The 14,557-nt window shown below is 57.6% G+C and overlaps 1 protein-coding gene across 3 annotated transcripts; it reads left to right on the forward strand.

Moving 5' to 3' along the window:
* The first annotated feature begins 4,640 nt into the window (after positions 1-4,640).
* On the forward strand, positions 4,641-13,440 carry AK1 (adenylate kinase 1). 3 transcript variants are annotated; one of them, XM_032636316.1, is made up of 7 exons: positions 4,641-4,735; positions 7,684-7,722; positions 9,261-9,296; positions 9,451-9,614; positions 10,392-10,508; positions 12,763-12,954; positions 13,200-13,440. In XM_032636316.1, exons 2-7 carry the CDS (start codon positions 7,716-7,718, stop codon positions 13,266-13,268), a joined length of 585 nt encoding a protein of 194 aa, XP_032492207.1. In that variant the 5' UTR covers positions 4,641-4,735; positions 7,684-7,715; the 3' UTR covers positions 13,269-13,440. The 3 variants fall into 3 exon arrangements, with proteins under 3 accessions (XP_032492207.1, XP_032492206.1, XP_032492205.1); XM_032636315.1 differs by lacking the exons at positions 4,641-4,735; positions 7,684-7,722 and adding an exon at positions 8,884-8,956; XM_032636314.1 differs by lacking the exons at positions 4,641-4,735; positions 7,684-7,722 and having other exon boundaries at positions 9,064-9,296.
* Positions 13,441-14,557: the final 1,117 nt, after the last annotated feature.

A 14,557-nucleotide genomic window follows, 5' to 3' on the forward strand; every position in this document is an offset into this window, starting at 1 on the left:
ACCTTGAGCAAGTCACTGCCCCTCTCAGAGCCCCAGTTCCCTCTTGGTTGAGACCAGACACTGCTCTCAAGGAGCTCAGGATAGACGGAGGGGAGGGGCCCCACGACAGGTTCAGGGCTGTAAGGGCCACACAGAGCAACACAGGGCGCTGCGAGCATAGCTTTGGAGGAGGTGACGTTCTTCCAGAGGAAGATTCCTGCAGAGGTTTTGGGGAAGAGCTTCCGGCAGGAAGAGAAGGGGGTCGGGAGAGGACATTTCTGTCACAGAAGCATCTGCGGGGGACAGGATGGAGGAGCCCAGAGCAGAGGATTGAAGGGGAGAGGCAGGTGATGGGGTCAGAGGTTGGCTGCAGGGGGGTGTTGCTGAGGGCAGGGAGCTGAAGTACCCTTCAGGCCCTGGCAGGAGGGAGCCAGGCAGGGCTGCAGCCCTGGGCCAGGCGGCGTGTGAACTGTGGATCCCTCACTGCTGCCTCTGTCCTCTCAGCTAAAGGGCTTGTTCACTCCAGGTTGGCAAGAGCAAGCGGGTCCGTGACTCGGGGAGATTACAACCTGTTTAGGAAGATAAGATGCCCTTGGGAGCGGAGACCTGACAAAGGGTGACTGTGAGACAAGGGCAGGTGGCCTGCTGGAGATGGAAAAGAGCTCTCCTGGGCACTGGGCCAGCGGGATGGGGGCCACGGAGCTGGCCAGCGGGAATGGCCCCTGCATTTGTCTCAGTTCATGTATACATTGGCTCAATAGGTGGCCACGTGCCATGCGCTGTGTTAGGTGCAGTTGATGAGGGAGCGGATGTCAAGTGGGAAGAAGGGCCTGAATGGAAGCCTAGTGGGAGGACCCACGGCCTCACTCAGTAGGCAACGGGGCCACAGAAGGAGGGGACAGTGGAAGATGAGACCACCTGGGGCCAGATGGCAGAAGGCCATGAGTGCCAGTCCGAGGCGGGGCAAAGCCTCGATCTTTCCTGCTAGGAGAGGCCATCCTTGCTCCGACAGCAGCACGATAGGCAGGAGGCTGGGAGGTGGCAGGGTCTAGGCCTGGGGCAACCAGACAGTATCCGAGGGATGAGACTCCTGGCAAAGTCATTATGTGGGGAGCCTAGGGCCCTGCATGGGAAGGGGATATGGGGATATGACACACTTCCAGCCCCACGCAAAGGCTTCTGGGAATCTGGGTCCAGGCAGAGGTTTCTAGGGGGAATTTCTCCCAGAATGCTGTGGCTCTCCTGTCTCCCCACTGGTGGGCATGAAGGGGAGGTCAGCAGGAGGGAGTCAAGAGGGGTTGGTTGCTGGGGGTGGACCCTAGGAAAGCTCAGTTCAGCGTCAGCAGGTAGGACTTTGATGGAGGATGATGAGGGCAGGAGGTCCAGGGTCTGGTCCTCAACCCCACATGCTCTCACTGCCTCAGATGGGATCCAGCCGAGACCGCTCCACTCATGGCCAAAGTTAACTTCCTGAAGACACCTCATCACAGCCAGCTTTGCTCTGAAAACTTCACTGGCTTCCCACTGTGGTCAGGACCAAATCCACCTCCTAGTTTGGGGTTCAGGGCCCTCCCGTGAACTCTTTTACCCAGTTACCCCTGTGAGGCCCCTACCCCCCACTCCTCCTTGGGCGAGGGGGCATCTCCCACCAGCTGCAAACCCCACATGTGCTGCCCGGAGCAGCCACTCCAGCTGTTTCCTGCGGATGCTCTGCGGTCCAGCCAGGCTCGCCCAGGGCAACCCCACACCTGCGCCCCATGTGCTGGACACATGGATCCAGCTGTGTACTTCAGAGAGTGGCCGCCCAAGATATATCCCCTGATGCTGGCTCATTGGAATTCTTTCTTAGCTAGAATATTTTAAAATGTTTTTTAAGACTTAGTTTCATTTTGTATGGTTATGTTTTAGGTATTTTTTTATATTTTAAAATAACTTGAACTATACAAACACTGTAAGATGGAAAATGAGGGTATCACCCAGTCCTATTCCCTGTTGACAGTTTAGGGTTCAATCTTCCAGATTTTTCTTCCGTGTGCTTTTTTTTCTTTCCCTCTCTCCCTTCCTTGCTTTTCTCCTTCCCTACTTCTCTCCTTCCTTCCTCCCTCCCTCCCTTCCCCTCTCCCTTTTTTTCTTTCTTAAGATTGTAGCCGGGAAAAAAAAAATCCTGAAACTTTAATATCCCAGCCTTGGTGGAAAATCCATAGATCATGCGCAAATGAAATAATTAAAACAGGTACTTAAAATATATTTTGTTCAGTTTGTAAGATTTTTTTTTATTGTGGAAAAAAAGCACATAAGATTTACCACTTACCCATTTTTAAGTGTACAGTTTAGTAGTATTAAGTTTTTCTACACTGTTGTGAAACAGACCCCCAGAAATTTTTCATCTTGCCTCTCTGAAATTCTCCCTTTCCCCTCAGCATGTGATAACTATCATTCTACTTTGTTTCTATGAATTTGACTGCTTTAGATACTTTGTATAAGTAGAATCATACAATATTTGTCTTTTTGTGACTGGCTCATTTCCCTTAGCATCATGTCCTCAAGGTACATCTATAGATGCTTGTTGTATTTTTTAAAAAAAAAAAAAGCATGGAGAAGCCTTTAAGTAAGAAGGGAAAGTCCTACCCCCACCCAGGCGATCCTGTGCACACAACTTCTCTCTCAGTTCTGCTCTAGTTCATCAACTTTAAGATACCGTTGATTTGATTTTAAGACAAAACGATTTCAGAGATTTTTGTTTTGTTTTATAAATTTATTTATTTGTTTGTTTTTATTTTTGGCCGTGTTGGGTCTTCATCGTGGTGCGCGGGCTTCTCATTGTCGTGGCTTCTCTTGTTGTGGAGCACGGGCTCAGTAGTTGTGGCCATGGGCTTAGCTGCTCTGCGGCATGTGGGATCTTCCCAGATCAGGGCTCGAACCCCTGTCCCCTGCATTGGCAGGTGGATTCTTAACCACTGCACCACTAGGGAAGCCTGATTTCAGAGATGTTAAAATGCAAAAAAAAAAAAAAAAAAAAAAAATTTAGGGATAGATTTTACACACATGCGCACATACACATCCGCACGTTTAGAATTGTTTTCATGAAGGTGGGATAAGATCTTTTGCCTCTTTCTCTTGCCCCACCAGCTACACAGACCTCCAGCTTCCTTTCTCCAGCTGACTCTAGGGCAGTTGCCATCTCCCCAGCCTGACTGTCTGTGCCACTGTCCCTCCCATCAGTCAGTCTCCACTGGCACTAGAGAACATCCTGTACACGTTTTGCACCCACTTGTGGGATTCCTAAGAATAGAAAGACACATTTGAAAGTTTGATTGACATCATCAATTTGCTTTCCCCATCATCAATTTGCCAGTTCACACAACCACCTACAGCTTTCGAGAGGGCCTTTCAAACAATTTCTAAGGCAGACCCTCTGACCCACTACTCACCCCTCCCACAAATGGCGAAACTAAAATCCCAACGAATAAGAACCTTGTCTGACGTCACAGGTGGCCGTGCTGGGATCAGGCCCAGGCCTCCTGGAGTCCAGGTTGCGTTGTTGCTAAGAAACCACCCATCTAAGGTGGTCTCACCCTTCTGATAGTCTCATCCTCTTGCTTAAACACCTTCCATGGCTCTTTTGTGCCTGCAAGACAAATTCCAAATTCAACCCACTCCATCTGGGGCTGCTGCCTTCAAGGTCGTGATGTGGTCTAGTGGTCAAGTGCCTGAGTTCTGAAGATGCATGGTCCTAGGCTCTCATCTCTGTTCTGCTACATCATTGGGCACCTATTGCTGTGTCCCGGTCTTATGCAAAATGCTGGGTAAATACATCACTCTCTACCTGGGAACCCCAGGCAAGTTCTTTTACAACTGTGACCCTCACTTTCCTTCTCTGTGTTTAAGGATTGACAGACATGGTCTGAGTCCAGTGCTCTGCCCGGCACCTGGTGCCCACTGAGTCTCATTAATGGGAGCTGTTCTTTTTTATCAGGATTGCCAGTCCCCCAGCTGGGTGCCCTCAGCATTCTGAATGACCCACATCCTCACACAGCCTCACTGGGAGCTGCCTGGCAGCTGCATGGGAGCAGGGCTGGGTTTTTTTTTTATAATCTACACGGCCACCGCCTCGGAGATGGGTATGTGGGTGGTCTTTGGAGTCCCGGGAAGTTACAGTCCCAGAGGAGCTTTTGGGTCCCTTCCAACAGAGGAGGAGTTCCAGGTGGGTCTTGGCCCAGGGGCCTCTGGGCAGGATCCGAGGAGGGGCTGGGGGACTTTGTCCGCCAGCAAAGCCCCCAGAATCCATGCCTCGGTGCCCTCCATCCCTGGTCCTGGCCTCTCTCTGCCACCAATTTGCTGTGGGATTTTGTGCAAAGAGCCTCTCCTCTCTGGGCATGTTTCCCCAGCTGTCATACAGGAAGCCTGGTCCCGTCCCCCTGGAGTGATGCGGGCACAGTGGGGGTGACGAAGGAATGAAAAACCCTGGGGAGGCTGTAAAGTACCCTACGCGTGTGAAGGCACAGCCACCCGCAGGTGCACGGCGAGGGCACCGGCCTGGCTTCCCATCAGGGCTCCGCTCTGGTCCAGTGCCCGCTCCCTTCCCGGTCCGCTCTCCCTCCCTCTGTCCCTCCCTCCCTGCCATCAAGGAGCGCTGGCTCCCGGCATGCCGTGCGCTGCTGACAGCCTTATAAATAGTCGCCTTTGCGGGCGGGCGGCCGGCGAGGACGGGCAGGGCACACACTGTCCCCGGTGCCCACCCGCACCCCTCCCTCAGGTCAGTGTGTGCCCGTGTGTGTGCCTGTGCACGTGTGGGGGGTGCCCCTGCGGGGAGTGGGGGGTGCGTATTTGTGTGTGTCAGGGTATCCTCGGGGTTTGTGTGGCTGTGTGTTTGTATCCATGGTTGCGATCTGTATGCATCTGCTTGCCTGTGTTCCCCAGGCTCTGCTCTGGGTATTAGTGCCACACTGTGTGTGCCATTGTGGATGTGTGTGTGTGTGTGTGTGTGTGTGTGTTGCTCTCCCTCCCAGCCTCCGCGACAGTCACCCCTTTGTCCTGCCGGCACTCTTGGGGCTCCAGGTCCCTGCCCTTGGCACGTCCCACCTGGGGACTGGGGAGGGGGAGCTGTGGCTGGACTGCCTGCCCCGAGCACCTGGGCAGGGGCAGCCTAGGTGATGGGAGGAGCTATCCTGTCATGTCATTTTGAGTGCTGGGGGGACGGGAAGCCCCCTGGATGTTTGGCCCCCTGCCCCCACCTCCTGAAAAGCAGGGGCCCTGTGGGAGCCCTGGGACAGCCCATGGAGCCTTTCCTGCGTGCTGCTCAGTTACCTACCTAGGACTCTCCAGCAGCAGCAGGACTGGGCCTGGGGGTGCAAGCCCAGAGAGGGTACAGCAGCTGCCCAAGGTCACACAGCTGAGTGATAGAGCTGGGATTTGAACCCTAGCCAGTTGCCAACCACTGGAAATGCTGCCCTTGGTCAGAAGCTGGGAGACCTGGGTCTTGCCCTGGCCTTGCCTTGTGATTGAGATGAAGTCGCTGTCCCATCGGGCCTCAGCTCCCCAGGCCCCTCAGCAGACCACCCAGTCATATTAGGAGTTGCCGTGGCCCTGATTTGGGGACCTTATAAGGCCTGGGTGCGGAGCCTGTAACCGAACTCTGCCCTGGACCCCTGGCTTCTGTGAGGACTCCTCGCAACCAAGTTATTTTGGACCAAGAAGTGGCAGGTGCCAGCAGGACAGAGGGGCTTAGGTTACCGGGAGGGGGCAGGGCAGGGTGGGGTCAGGAACAGCCCTCAGGGTGTCTTCGTGGCAGGCTGTCCCTGGCCTGGGGGCCTCTCCCTCCCCCACCAGCTGCAGAGGGGCGCTGCCAGCTGTTTCTCTTCCTTAAGCACACTTAGCAGGAGAGAGGTTACAACTCGTAGCCCATGAGCAGCGCGACGGTCCGCAAAGCTGCTGAAGGACCTAGTGGGTGCCAGGCCCGGGGCAGCAGAAACCGTAGCCTCAAGTGTGACCCCAGCCAGGCCCTGGAGCAAGTCTCTCCTTCCCTCCCAAGGTGACTGTGAGGATGGAGTGAGGCTCCCGGGGCTATGCTCAGCCAGGGCCAGGCCCAGTGTGGTGGACACAGGCCTGCAGTACACAACAGAGAGGCCCAGTACGGTGTGGTGTGTGTGATGCTGGGCGACGGTCACCTGCCAGTGTGGGAGTGGAGAGCAGAGTCCAGGAAGGCTTCCTGGAGGAGGTGACACCTGAACTGTGTCCTAAACAGTAGCACCTTGGGGAAGGGCATCCAGGTGTTGGGTGCAACATTAGCCGGCCCTGGAGTGGGACACGGTCGTGCTGGGTGAGGGAGCCCGGAGCAGTTCAAGCAGTGGCTGATAGGGCTGCAGAAGTGCTGGGGGCCAGCTCGCTGGGGCGGTCAGCTACGTTAGGGTTTATTTTGGGGACTGAGGGGGCCATACATGGAAGGGTTTTTAAGCAGGTAAAGACGTGGTTTGATGCTTGTCAGAGAAAACCCTGCAGTTTGCCTGGTGGGGCACGGAGGTAAGGAGGCCCACGGGAGGCTGGGGCAGTGGCCAGGTCCCCTGCTTGGAACACGGCAATGGCGGTGAGGACACGGACTGGAGGGAGGTTCAGGAGGGGAGGGCTGGGGCTCGTGTGTGTGGGGTGGATGTGAGTGGGGAGAAGGGCGTCTGCTCTGACTGCAGCCTCTGGCTGGGTGATAGGGCGCAATGCTGGGGACATGGGAGGGACTGTTTAGAGGCTCGGGGTCTGCGGGGTCTCTGGGCCTGTCCAGGGGCTGTAGATGTTTGGGGCTGGGAGAGGAGGCCTGGGCTGGCTGAGCAGGGATGGGGGTCCTGGGAACCTGACGCCAAAAGTGAGAGGGTGGAGTAGGGGCCCCGGGTGGGGGGCAGGAGGAATGCTGGCCAAGGGTTGAGGGTCAAAGGCCAAGGCAAGAGTGTCTCTGATGTTTGCTGGCGGCCTTGGGGAGGGCTGGTGGGTGGGGAGTAAAGAAGTGGGGGCCAAAGATGTGTTGCAGTAACTCTGAAGGCACCGATGGGAAGGGAAGGTGGAGGGAGACCCCTGGGGCTGTGGATGCAGAGTGTGTGTGTGGGGGTGTCCCAGGAGGCATTGGGCTTGATTTACACACTGAGGGAAGGTGTGGGCAGGGGCCATATCAAGGGTGGAAGTTGGGCCTGTGCAAGGGTGAGAGCCTGGGGACCCCCTCAGCTGAGGACCGTACAGGCTGTGGTCACGTGAGCAGCCCCGCAAATTTCTCTCCCACCCTGGGCCTCTGTGTCCTTTGAGCATCCTAGTCCAAACCTCATCCCAGATGAGGACACGTGCAGCCCCCCTCCCACCTGCCTGCCTCCGGGCCTTCCTCCCGGCCCTGGGGAGCGTCGTCAAGTTGTCGGGCAGATGCAGGACCCAGGGCCTGTTTTCCGGGAATCGCAAGGGGAGCAGCTCAGCAGTTGTTGGTGTGGCTGTTTATGCCCCTCGGTGCTGCCCCCGCTGTCTGGCCCCAGAGGGAGGAGGCAGGGACAGGACAGTGGAGGCATCCAGAGGAAAGGGGACTTTGTGAAGTCCTCCCAGCCTCCTGGGCCTTCCCTGCCCCCACCAGCCCCTCCACCCTCAGAGGACGTCAGGGCCTAGCACACCATGTGGCTGGGCGGGAGCAGAGGCAGGAGAATCCCCCTCACCCTCCCCACCTGTGCCCTTGTCTTGCAGAGTGCTGACTCGGCTCCCCAGACCTCGGCAGGATGGAAGGTACGGAAGCTCCCCTCTTTTCCTGCTCACAGCCTGGGCTTCAGTGTGCCCATTTGTTTAGGGGGTGTGCTTTCAGGAGACATTTGGGGAGGGTTTGGATGTGGCTCTGGGGTTGCTAGAAGGGGCCTATCTGGGGGCCTCCAGCATCTTCCTCAGGCCTCTCACAGGATATACCAGCTCCAGGATTACTTTTAGAAGGGAAGAGGCCTCCTTGAGGCTCCTAAGGGCCCCACAGCTCACCTCCTACACTGGTATTTATAGAGCTCAATCTCTGGCTCTTTCTGGAGAGCGGAGCGGCACTGGTGAGGGAAAGCCTGCCCTGTGGAGAGGCCCCAAGAGTGCAAATGCCAAGGCAAAAAATGACACATTCCTGCCCCTCTCCCGGACCAGCAGGGGTGGGTCTTGAGGATGTCTTGGGCCCTCCTGGCTCCTATAGGCTAGGACCTGGAGGGAGACGTGGGCCAAGAGCCCGGCTGGCCCGCCTCCTGGCAGCACCACCCGTCCCTCCCTGGCGCTGGACCTCGGCCTGGGCGGCTCTTAAAGGAACCCAGCTGTCCTGGCTGCTGCTGCGGCCTGAGGCCGGCGGTCATCCTTCCACCCCTGGGCCTCTGAACGTCCGCTGCCACTGGGCTGTGGCCTCCCCCCACGCCCAGGCTTGAGCCCATCACATGGCAGCAGGCGATGGGAACCCACAGAAGTCGTTCTTCGGCAGCTCCTCTAGACCTCCAGCCCCGTGGCTGGGAGGACCCCCGGGAACTGCCGAGCTCACCTCCCCACTGGGGCAGGGACTTCTTTCCTAAGTGCACACAGCGAGCTCCTACTTCCCTGAGAAGCGGGGAAGGCCTGGCAGCCTGGGAAGAGGCCCCGGCCGCAGCCCTAGCTCTGGCATCCCTGGAGCAGGCCCCTGCCTCTAGGCCTAGGTTCCCCCCTCTCTGGTGGGGCTACGGTCTTGCTGAGTTCTGAGATAGAGGTTGAAACGTAAGCTCCCTCCCTCTCCGGGCAAGGGTTCCACGTGCCCACCAGAGCCCCCTCCCCCCCCCCACCCCCGGGCAACCGTCTCCAGGGCAACGTGTGTTGTGGTTGCCAACTCCACACTGGTACCGCCCAGGGAAGGCAGGCGGCAGGCTGGCCCAGGGCCCGGGAGGGGAAGGGCAGGGGACACAGCAGAGCAGGACCATGCGGGCCTGCTGCTCAGCACCAGACGCCTGCAGCGTGGAAGACGCTAACGCCCGAGGTGACCAGGTGTCTCGGCCAACGCGAGGGTTGGTGTCCGAGCCTCTGAGGGTCACCGTCACAGCGTGTGCTGAGCCCGTAGCCTTCAGGCCTGGAACACCCTCTTCTCCCTGACCTGTCCCAGTCTCTGAGTTTTCCTCGCCCCATTATCCCTCACTCTGGGCTGACTCACTGCCTCTCTGACGGGACCATGAGCTGTGTGTGTGTAGCTGCCTGGGGCCCAGCACAGGCCTGGGATCCCAGAGGTGCCTCTGGTTCTCTGTCCAGTGACTCACTGAGCTCTGCTTCCCTTTTCTCTCCCACAGAGAAACTGAAGAAAACCAGGATCATCTTTGTGGTGGGTGAGTCCAAGGCAGCAGGCAGGGAGGGGCTTTGCAGGCCCTGGTGGGAGCCTGGGCCTGGGGCTGCACCCTGGGCTCTGCCCCCGCTTCACTGGGTGACCCGGGCAGACCCTGTCCCATTTCTCGGGGCTTCTGAATGGGCGGGCGCTTGCAGGCGGGCCTGGTTCGGGGAAGGGCACCCAGTGTGAGAAGATTGTCCAGAAGTACGGCTACACCCACCTCTCCACCGGGGACCTCCTGCGGGCTGAGGTCAGCTCAGGCTCAGCCAGGGGAAAGATGCTGTCGGAAATCATGGAGAAGGGGCAGCTGGTGCCACTGGTGAGTGGGCCCCGGCAGGGTGAGGGTTGGGGGGTGATGGTGGCCCTGAGTGGACACCAGCCAGCAAAGCCCATGACACACTAGCAAGGCAGACCATGACCTTCCCTGTTTCTGAACGCTCCTGAGGGTCCCCACTGCCCTTGGCAGAAAGTTCCTTCCCGAAGCTCCCGGGAGCCTCCAGGACCTGCCCTGCCAACCCCTCCCACCACCAACCCCTCCCACCACCAACCCCTCTGGATTCCCACCACCCTGGCCTTTCTGTCCCCTCACACTGATCACACTCTTTCCTGCCTGGAATGGTCTTTCCTCCTCATCTTTCATACCTTGCTGACTCCTCAGACAGGCTAAGACCCCGCCTCCCGCCAACTTTATTCTCCAGTAGCCTCACTTCTTTGTCCATATAACCCATGTCATGCTTGGAAACTATAAATCAACGGTGTAATAGTCTGTCCCCTCAGCAGACTGTGAGTTTGCGGAGGGCAGGGAAGGTCTGCTTTGTTCACAGCTGTGTCCTCAGGGCCCAGACAGGAGGCTGGGAGGAGGGGCTCAGTCATATTATTGAGTGAATGAAGAAATGAATGAACGAATGAATGAATGATTCAATCAATCAATCAAGTCGTCACAGTTCACAGAAGGCTTCCTGGAGAGGGAGGCTTGTTTGGGAAATCTGTGTTAGGGCAGAGGGCATTTCTGGCTGTGGGGCAACGCGTGCAGAGGCCCAAGGAGGGGGTGGAGAATAGGGGGTCATGACCCCATCTTCTTTTGCCACGCCTCCAGGACACAGTGTTGGACATGCTCCGAGATGCCATGCTGGCCAAGGTAGATACTTCCAAAGGCTTCCTGATCGACGGCTACCCCCGGGAGGTGAAGCAGGGGGAAGAGTTTGAGCGGAGGGTAAGTGCAACCTCTTGGAGCTGTGACATGGGATGAGCCGGCAAAGGCTGCTGTGATGGGCAGTTCTGAGCAGAGGGAGAGACTGATTGTGGGCGGGTGGGAGGGTGGGCAAGGAGGGAGACCAGGGAGACTTTCTGGAAGTCTTTCTAGAAGTCTAGAAGAAAATGAATGGAAGGAGAGAAGGCACCAGGCTGGGGAATTCACAAACGTGGCTGCAGGTTCCAGCTCAGCTGCTTGAGGCCTTGGGCCAGTCAGGCTGCCTCTCTGAACCTCGGTGTCCCCAACTGCAAAATGGGGACAGACAGTTCGCAGCTGCCTTGAGGGGCAGCGTGGGGATTAGAGAGAATGCATCCTTCAAAAATGGGGCTTGGCACCCCATAAACACACGATCAGAGGGGCAGGGAACAGCATGGATAGGGCTGGAAGGGTCACGCTAGTGTGGGGAGAACAGAATCTGTGGGGCAGGGCAACCGGCAGTGATGTGGGTGGGGATGATCAGGCCGGGCTGAGGCCTCGAATGCCACAGAGGGGCGTCTAGTCTTCTTCCAGGTGCCATGGGGAGTCTGGCTGGAAAGAGTGAGCCTTGAGGATGAGGGCTCTGGGCTGCCTGGCACGGGTGTCCCCCAGGAAGACTTTCCACAGTGGGGGAGCACCTCACTCAAACACACACATGTGCAGGCATATGTGCCCACAGGCATACAAGCACACGTACATGTGCACACAGGTATAGACACACATGCACAAGGCCAGAGGCACATGTACACAAGCATCTAATGTACACACACGCATACTCATGCAGCGTGTGCGCACGGATGCAGTGCATCCAGATACAGGGACGCACGGAGATGCACACATATGTGCACACACAGACGCACACACATACACCAATACCTCTGATGTCACAGGCCATATGGGGGAAACAGATGAAACCGCAAGTGCCCAGGAGGAGGGAGAGGTCTGCTGACCTCTAAGGGTGGGTGCGGGCTCAGGGAGGGCTTCTCTCGGCAGCGGGAATGGCTGCCGGGAGGGCCGGGCATCTTAGGGGGCTGGGGCAGGACAGACCTCCATCCCCATTTCCTGTCTCTGTGAGTCTGGGCCATCTTTGGGCTTCCATAGCTTTAAGCCTCATCCAGAGGGAAGATATTATATTCCTTGACATCAAAATGGCTGCAAGACCTCAAGAAAGTGTCTGTCCTGGTCTGGGCCTCAGTTTCCCTATCTATGCAGTGGGGATTGGCTGGGTTTCCTTCAGACTAGGAGGCCATGGACCCTGAGGTCAGATGCCAGGCAGCCCTGAGGCATGTCCTGATGTACCAGATGCATGATGTCGCCTCAGGCCCTCAGGGTCACATCTAGAAAATGTGGTTAATGAAAGCTAACCCATCCCTCCTGGGGCCGTTGTGGGTGCTACTGGGCTACAGGGCTGCGCACCTGGTCTTCTCGGCTCTGGACAGCAGGGGGCGCCTGGGCCTCACCGAAGGAGGACCGGTCGGCCTCCTGGCCCTTCCAAATCTTCCCCACGGATGAAATGCTTATTGCAATGACAGGGACATTGTTCAGAGCCCCCAGAGCTCAGCAGGCCCTCGCCCCTTCACTCAGCCCTCCTTATTCCTTTGTCAAGTTCATATCCAGCCTTGCAGGTATAAGACGCACCTACCTGCCCTCGGGGGCTCCAGGCCTGGCTGGGAGAGGGACCTTAAGTAAATAACCAGAGGCCCTCCTGAGACAAGCTCGAGGCAGAAGTAAAGGGGGACTGGAAGCGCGTGTTGCAGAGAGCTGGGATGGTGGGGGGGGTGGGGTGGGCATCTGCAAAGACTGTCCTAGAGGAATGAGATTTTAGCTCAAATCCGAAGGCGAGCACTTGGTATTGAGGGAAAGGGTTCCTGGCCAAGGTTCCCGGCATGAGCAAAGGCCTGGCAAGGGAGGAGGTGGATGAGAGCCCAGACCACAGACAGTCAGTGTGGCTGAAGCCAGGAGAGCAAAGGACTGAGAAGCATGAGATGAGGAGGTGGGAGGAAGGGTAGTTCAGGTAAGGAGTTAGGACTTTCTCCTGAGGGCACTGGGGAGCCATGGAAGAGGTTTGAGCAGGGGAGGGGCAGGGCAGATTGGTTTTAGGAAGGTCCCTCAGGCTGCCTTGCGGGAAGGGCTTGAAGGTCTGAGTGGGTCTCAGTGGGGCCTCAGAAGTGGGAAGATGGGGAGGAGATGGCCCCAGGGGGCAGGAATGAGGCCCCTGTAAATAGTGCCCCGCCTGCAGATCGGACATCCCACGCTGCTGCTGTATGTGGACGCAGGCCCTGAGACCATGACCAAGCGGCTCCTGAAGCGTGGAGAGACCAGCGGACGTGTGGACGACAATGAAGAGACCATCAAGAAGCGCCTGGAGACCTACTACAAGGCCACAGAGCCCGTGATCGCCTTCTACGAGAAACGTGGCATCATCCGCAAGGTGCGGGCCCGAGGGGGCCCTAGGCAACCTGGGTCTTTGCCTGGCTTGGCCTCAAATTGCTGTGACCTTGGGCCAGCCCTCCTGTCTGGGCCTTGGTTTCCCCACTGGTTGGATGAGGGGCTGCTGCCCACTGTGGCTGGGCTCGGGGAGCCTGGCCTGGCTTCCGGGAGAGGTCAGCCCCCTGCCTCGGTGGGGCGCACCCAGCCTTCCCCGGCATCCTGCCCTCATGGCCCATCTCCCCACAGGTCAATGCCGAAGGCTCCGTGGACAGTGTCTTCTCCCAGGTCTGCACCCACCTGGACGCCCTCAAGTAGCAAAGCTGGAGCCCCTTCTTCAGCTCAGAGCCCGGCCCCACCCTCGTCCTGACTCAAGGCCTTCCCAGCCTGAGCTCAGCGCTTCCACCCTGCCCGGCTGGAGCACAGGCAGAGGAAGCCACTTTATCCTGTTTTCATGGACAGCCGAGCACTAAAGGAATTTCCAAGGACATTCAGTTTTACTCCTTTTTCTTTGATTCCATCAGGGATGATTCACATGGCGTGGCTGCCCCAGCCTTGAGTCCTCAGCCCCTCCCCTTCCCGTTCCTCTCTGGGCCCCTCAGCCCGCCTCAGCCGGCGCCCCTCTCCTAGCTCTGCTGGAAGACGCAGGGCCCTTCTTCACACATGGCATGCTGGGCCTGGGCTGTGCCAGGCCTGGGGACACTGGGTGACTGAGGAGTGGTCCTGGCTCTCGGGGACTCGTGGTCAGGCAGAGCTGGGCCCTGGCCTGGGTTCCTCTGCATCCTTGTCGTGTGGCCTTGGTCCTGAGCCCCTTAGCTCTCCGAGCGTGTTTTCTGTCCCGAACCCCTGCTGGGGACTGGGCTGGAGCAGGCAGTGTGGTCATGGGCTGTGGGAGGGCTTCCTGGGCAGTGGGGGCAGCACACATCAGCCGGCCGAGTGGGCAGCGAATTGGCCTCCTTGGTGCAAGAAGCTTTGAGGGTCCGGAAAGGGCATCGGGATTGAATGGGGAGGGGGGGTCATGGTCAGGGGTGCCTTCCTGATGAGGCGAGACCTGAAGGATATCCCACCATGTGGTCCTGGACAGGTCACAACCTGCCCTTCCTGAGCCCATTTCCAAATCTGAATTAGGATTAGTGCCCCTCCCCCAAGGTTAGGATGAGAACACACTGAGCAAGGGGTGTGGGTGGTCAGTTACCGTGGCCTGTGGACCGGAGACCAGAGCAGCCTCAGGGAGGTACAGGGCTGGGGTGCTTGGGTGCCAGGGGCCGCCCTGGAATCCCCTGGGGAGAACCATCTTCCCTCTTCTGTTCTCTTTCACTCTTTGACCTCATCACGGAGAAAGTCTCCATTGGTGCTCACGTGTCCCTAACACCTGTCCCAAGCCCAGCTGGCTCCATTTAAAGCCAAGAGAGCCTTCAACAGGGCATCCCCAGCTGGAATAAAATCCTGTGCGGGGCTGAGGGTGCCCCTGTGTGTCCCCTTCTACCTACAGCAAGTGCGGCTGGTTTTCCATTTACAGTAGTTATTTAAACTTTCCTTTAAAATAAACGCATTTAAGTTTTAAAAGACGAGTCTATTGAAAGAACACAAAATCAATAAATGATAGC

The sequence above is a fragment of the Phocoena sinus genome, chromosome 6, assembly GCF_008692025.1.
Source record: "Phocoena sinus isolate mPhoSin1 chromosome 6, mPhoSin1.pri, whole genome shotgun sequence".
Lineage (NCBI taxonomy): Eukaryota > Metazoa > Chordata > Mammalia > Artiodactyla > Phocoenidae > Phocoena > Phocoena sinus.

What these genes read in the sequence shown, in the direction of transcription:
- AK1 (XM_032636314.1), top strand. Translation starts at nt 9,146, where the DNA reads ATGAGCTGTGTGTGTGTAGCTGCCTGGGGCCCAGCACAGGCCTGGGAT. An exon ending in CAGGATCATCTTTGTGGTGG is followed by an intron (nt 9,297 to 9,450) that starts GTGAGTCCAAGG and finishes GGGCGCTTGCAG; the next exon opens with GCGGGCCTGGTTCGGGGAAG. An exon ending in GGGAAGAGTTTGAGCGGAGG is followed by an intron (nt 10,509 to 12,762) that starts GTAAGTGCAACC and finishes CCCCGCCTGCAG; the next exon opens with ATCGGACATCCCACGCTGCT.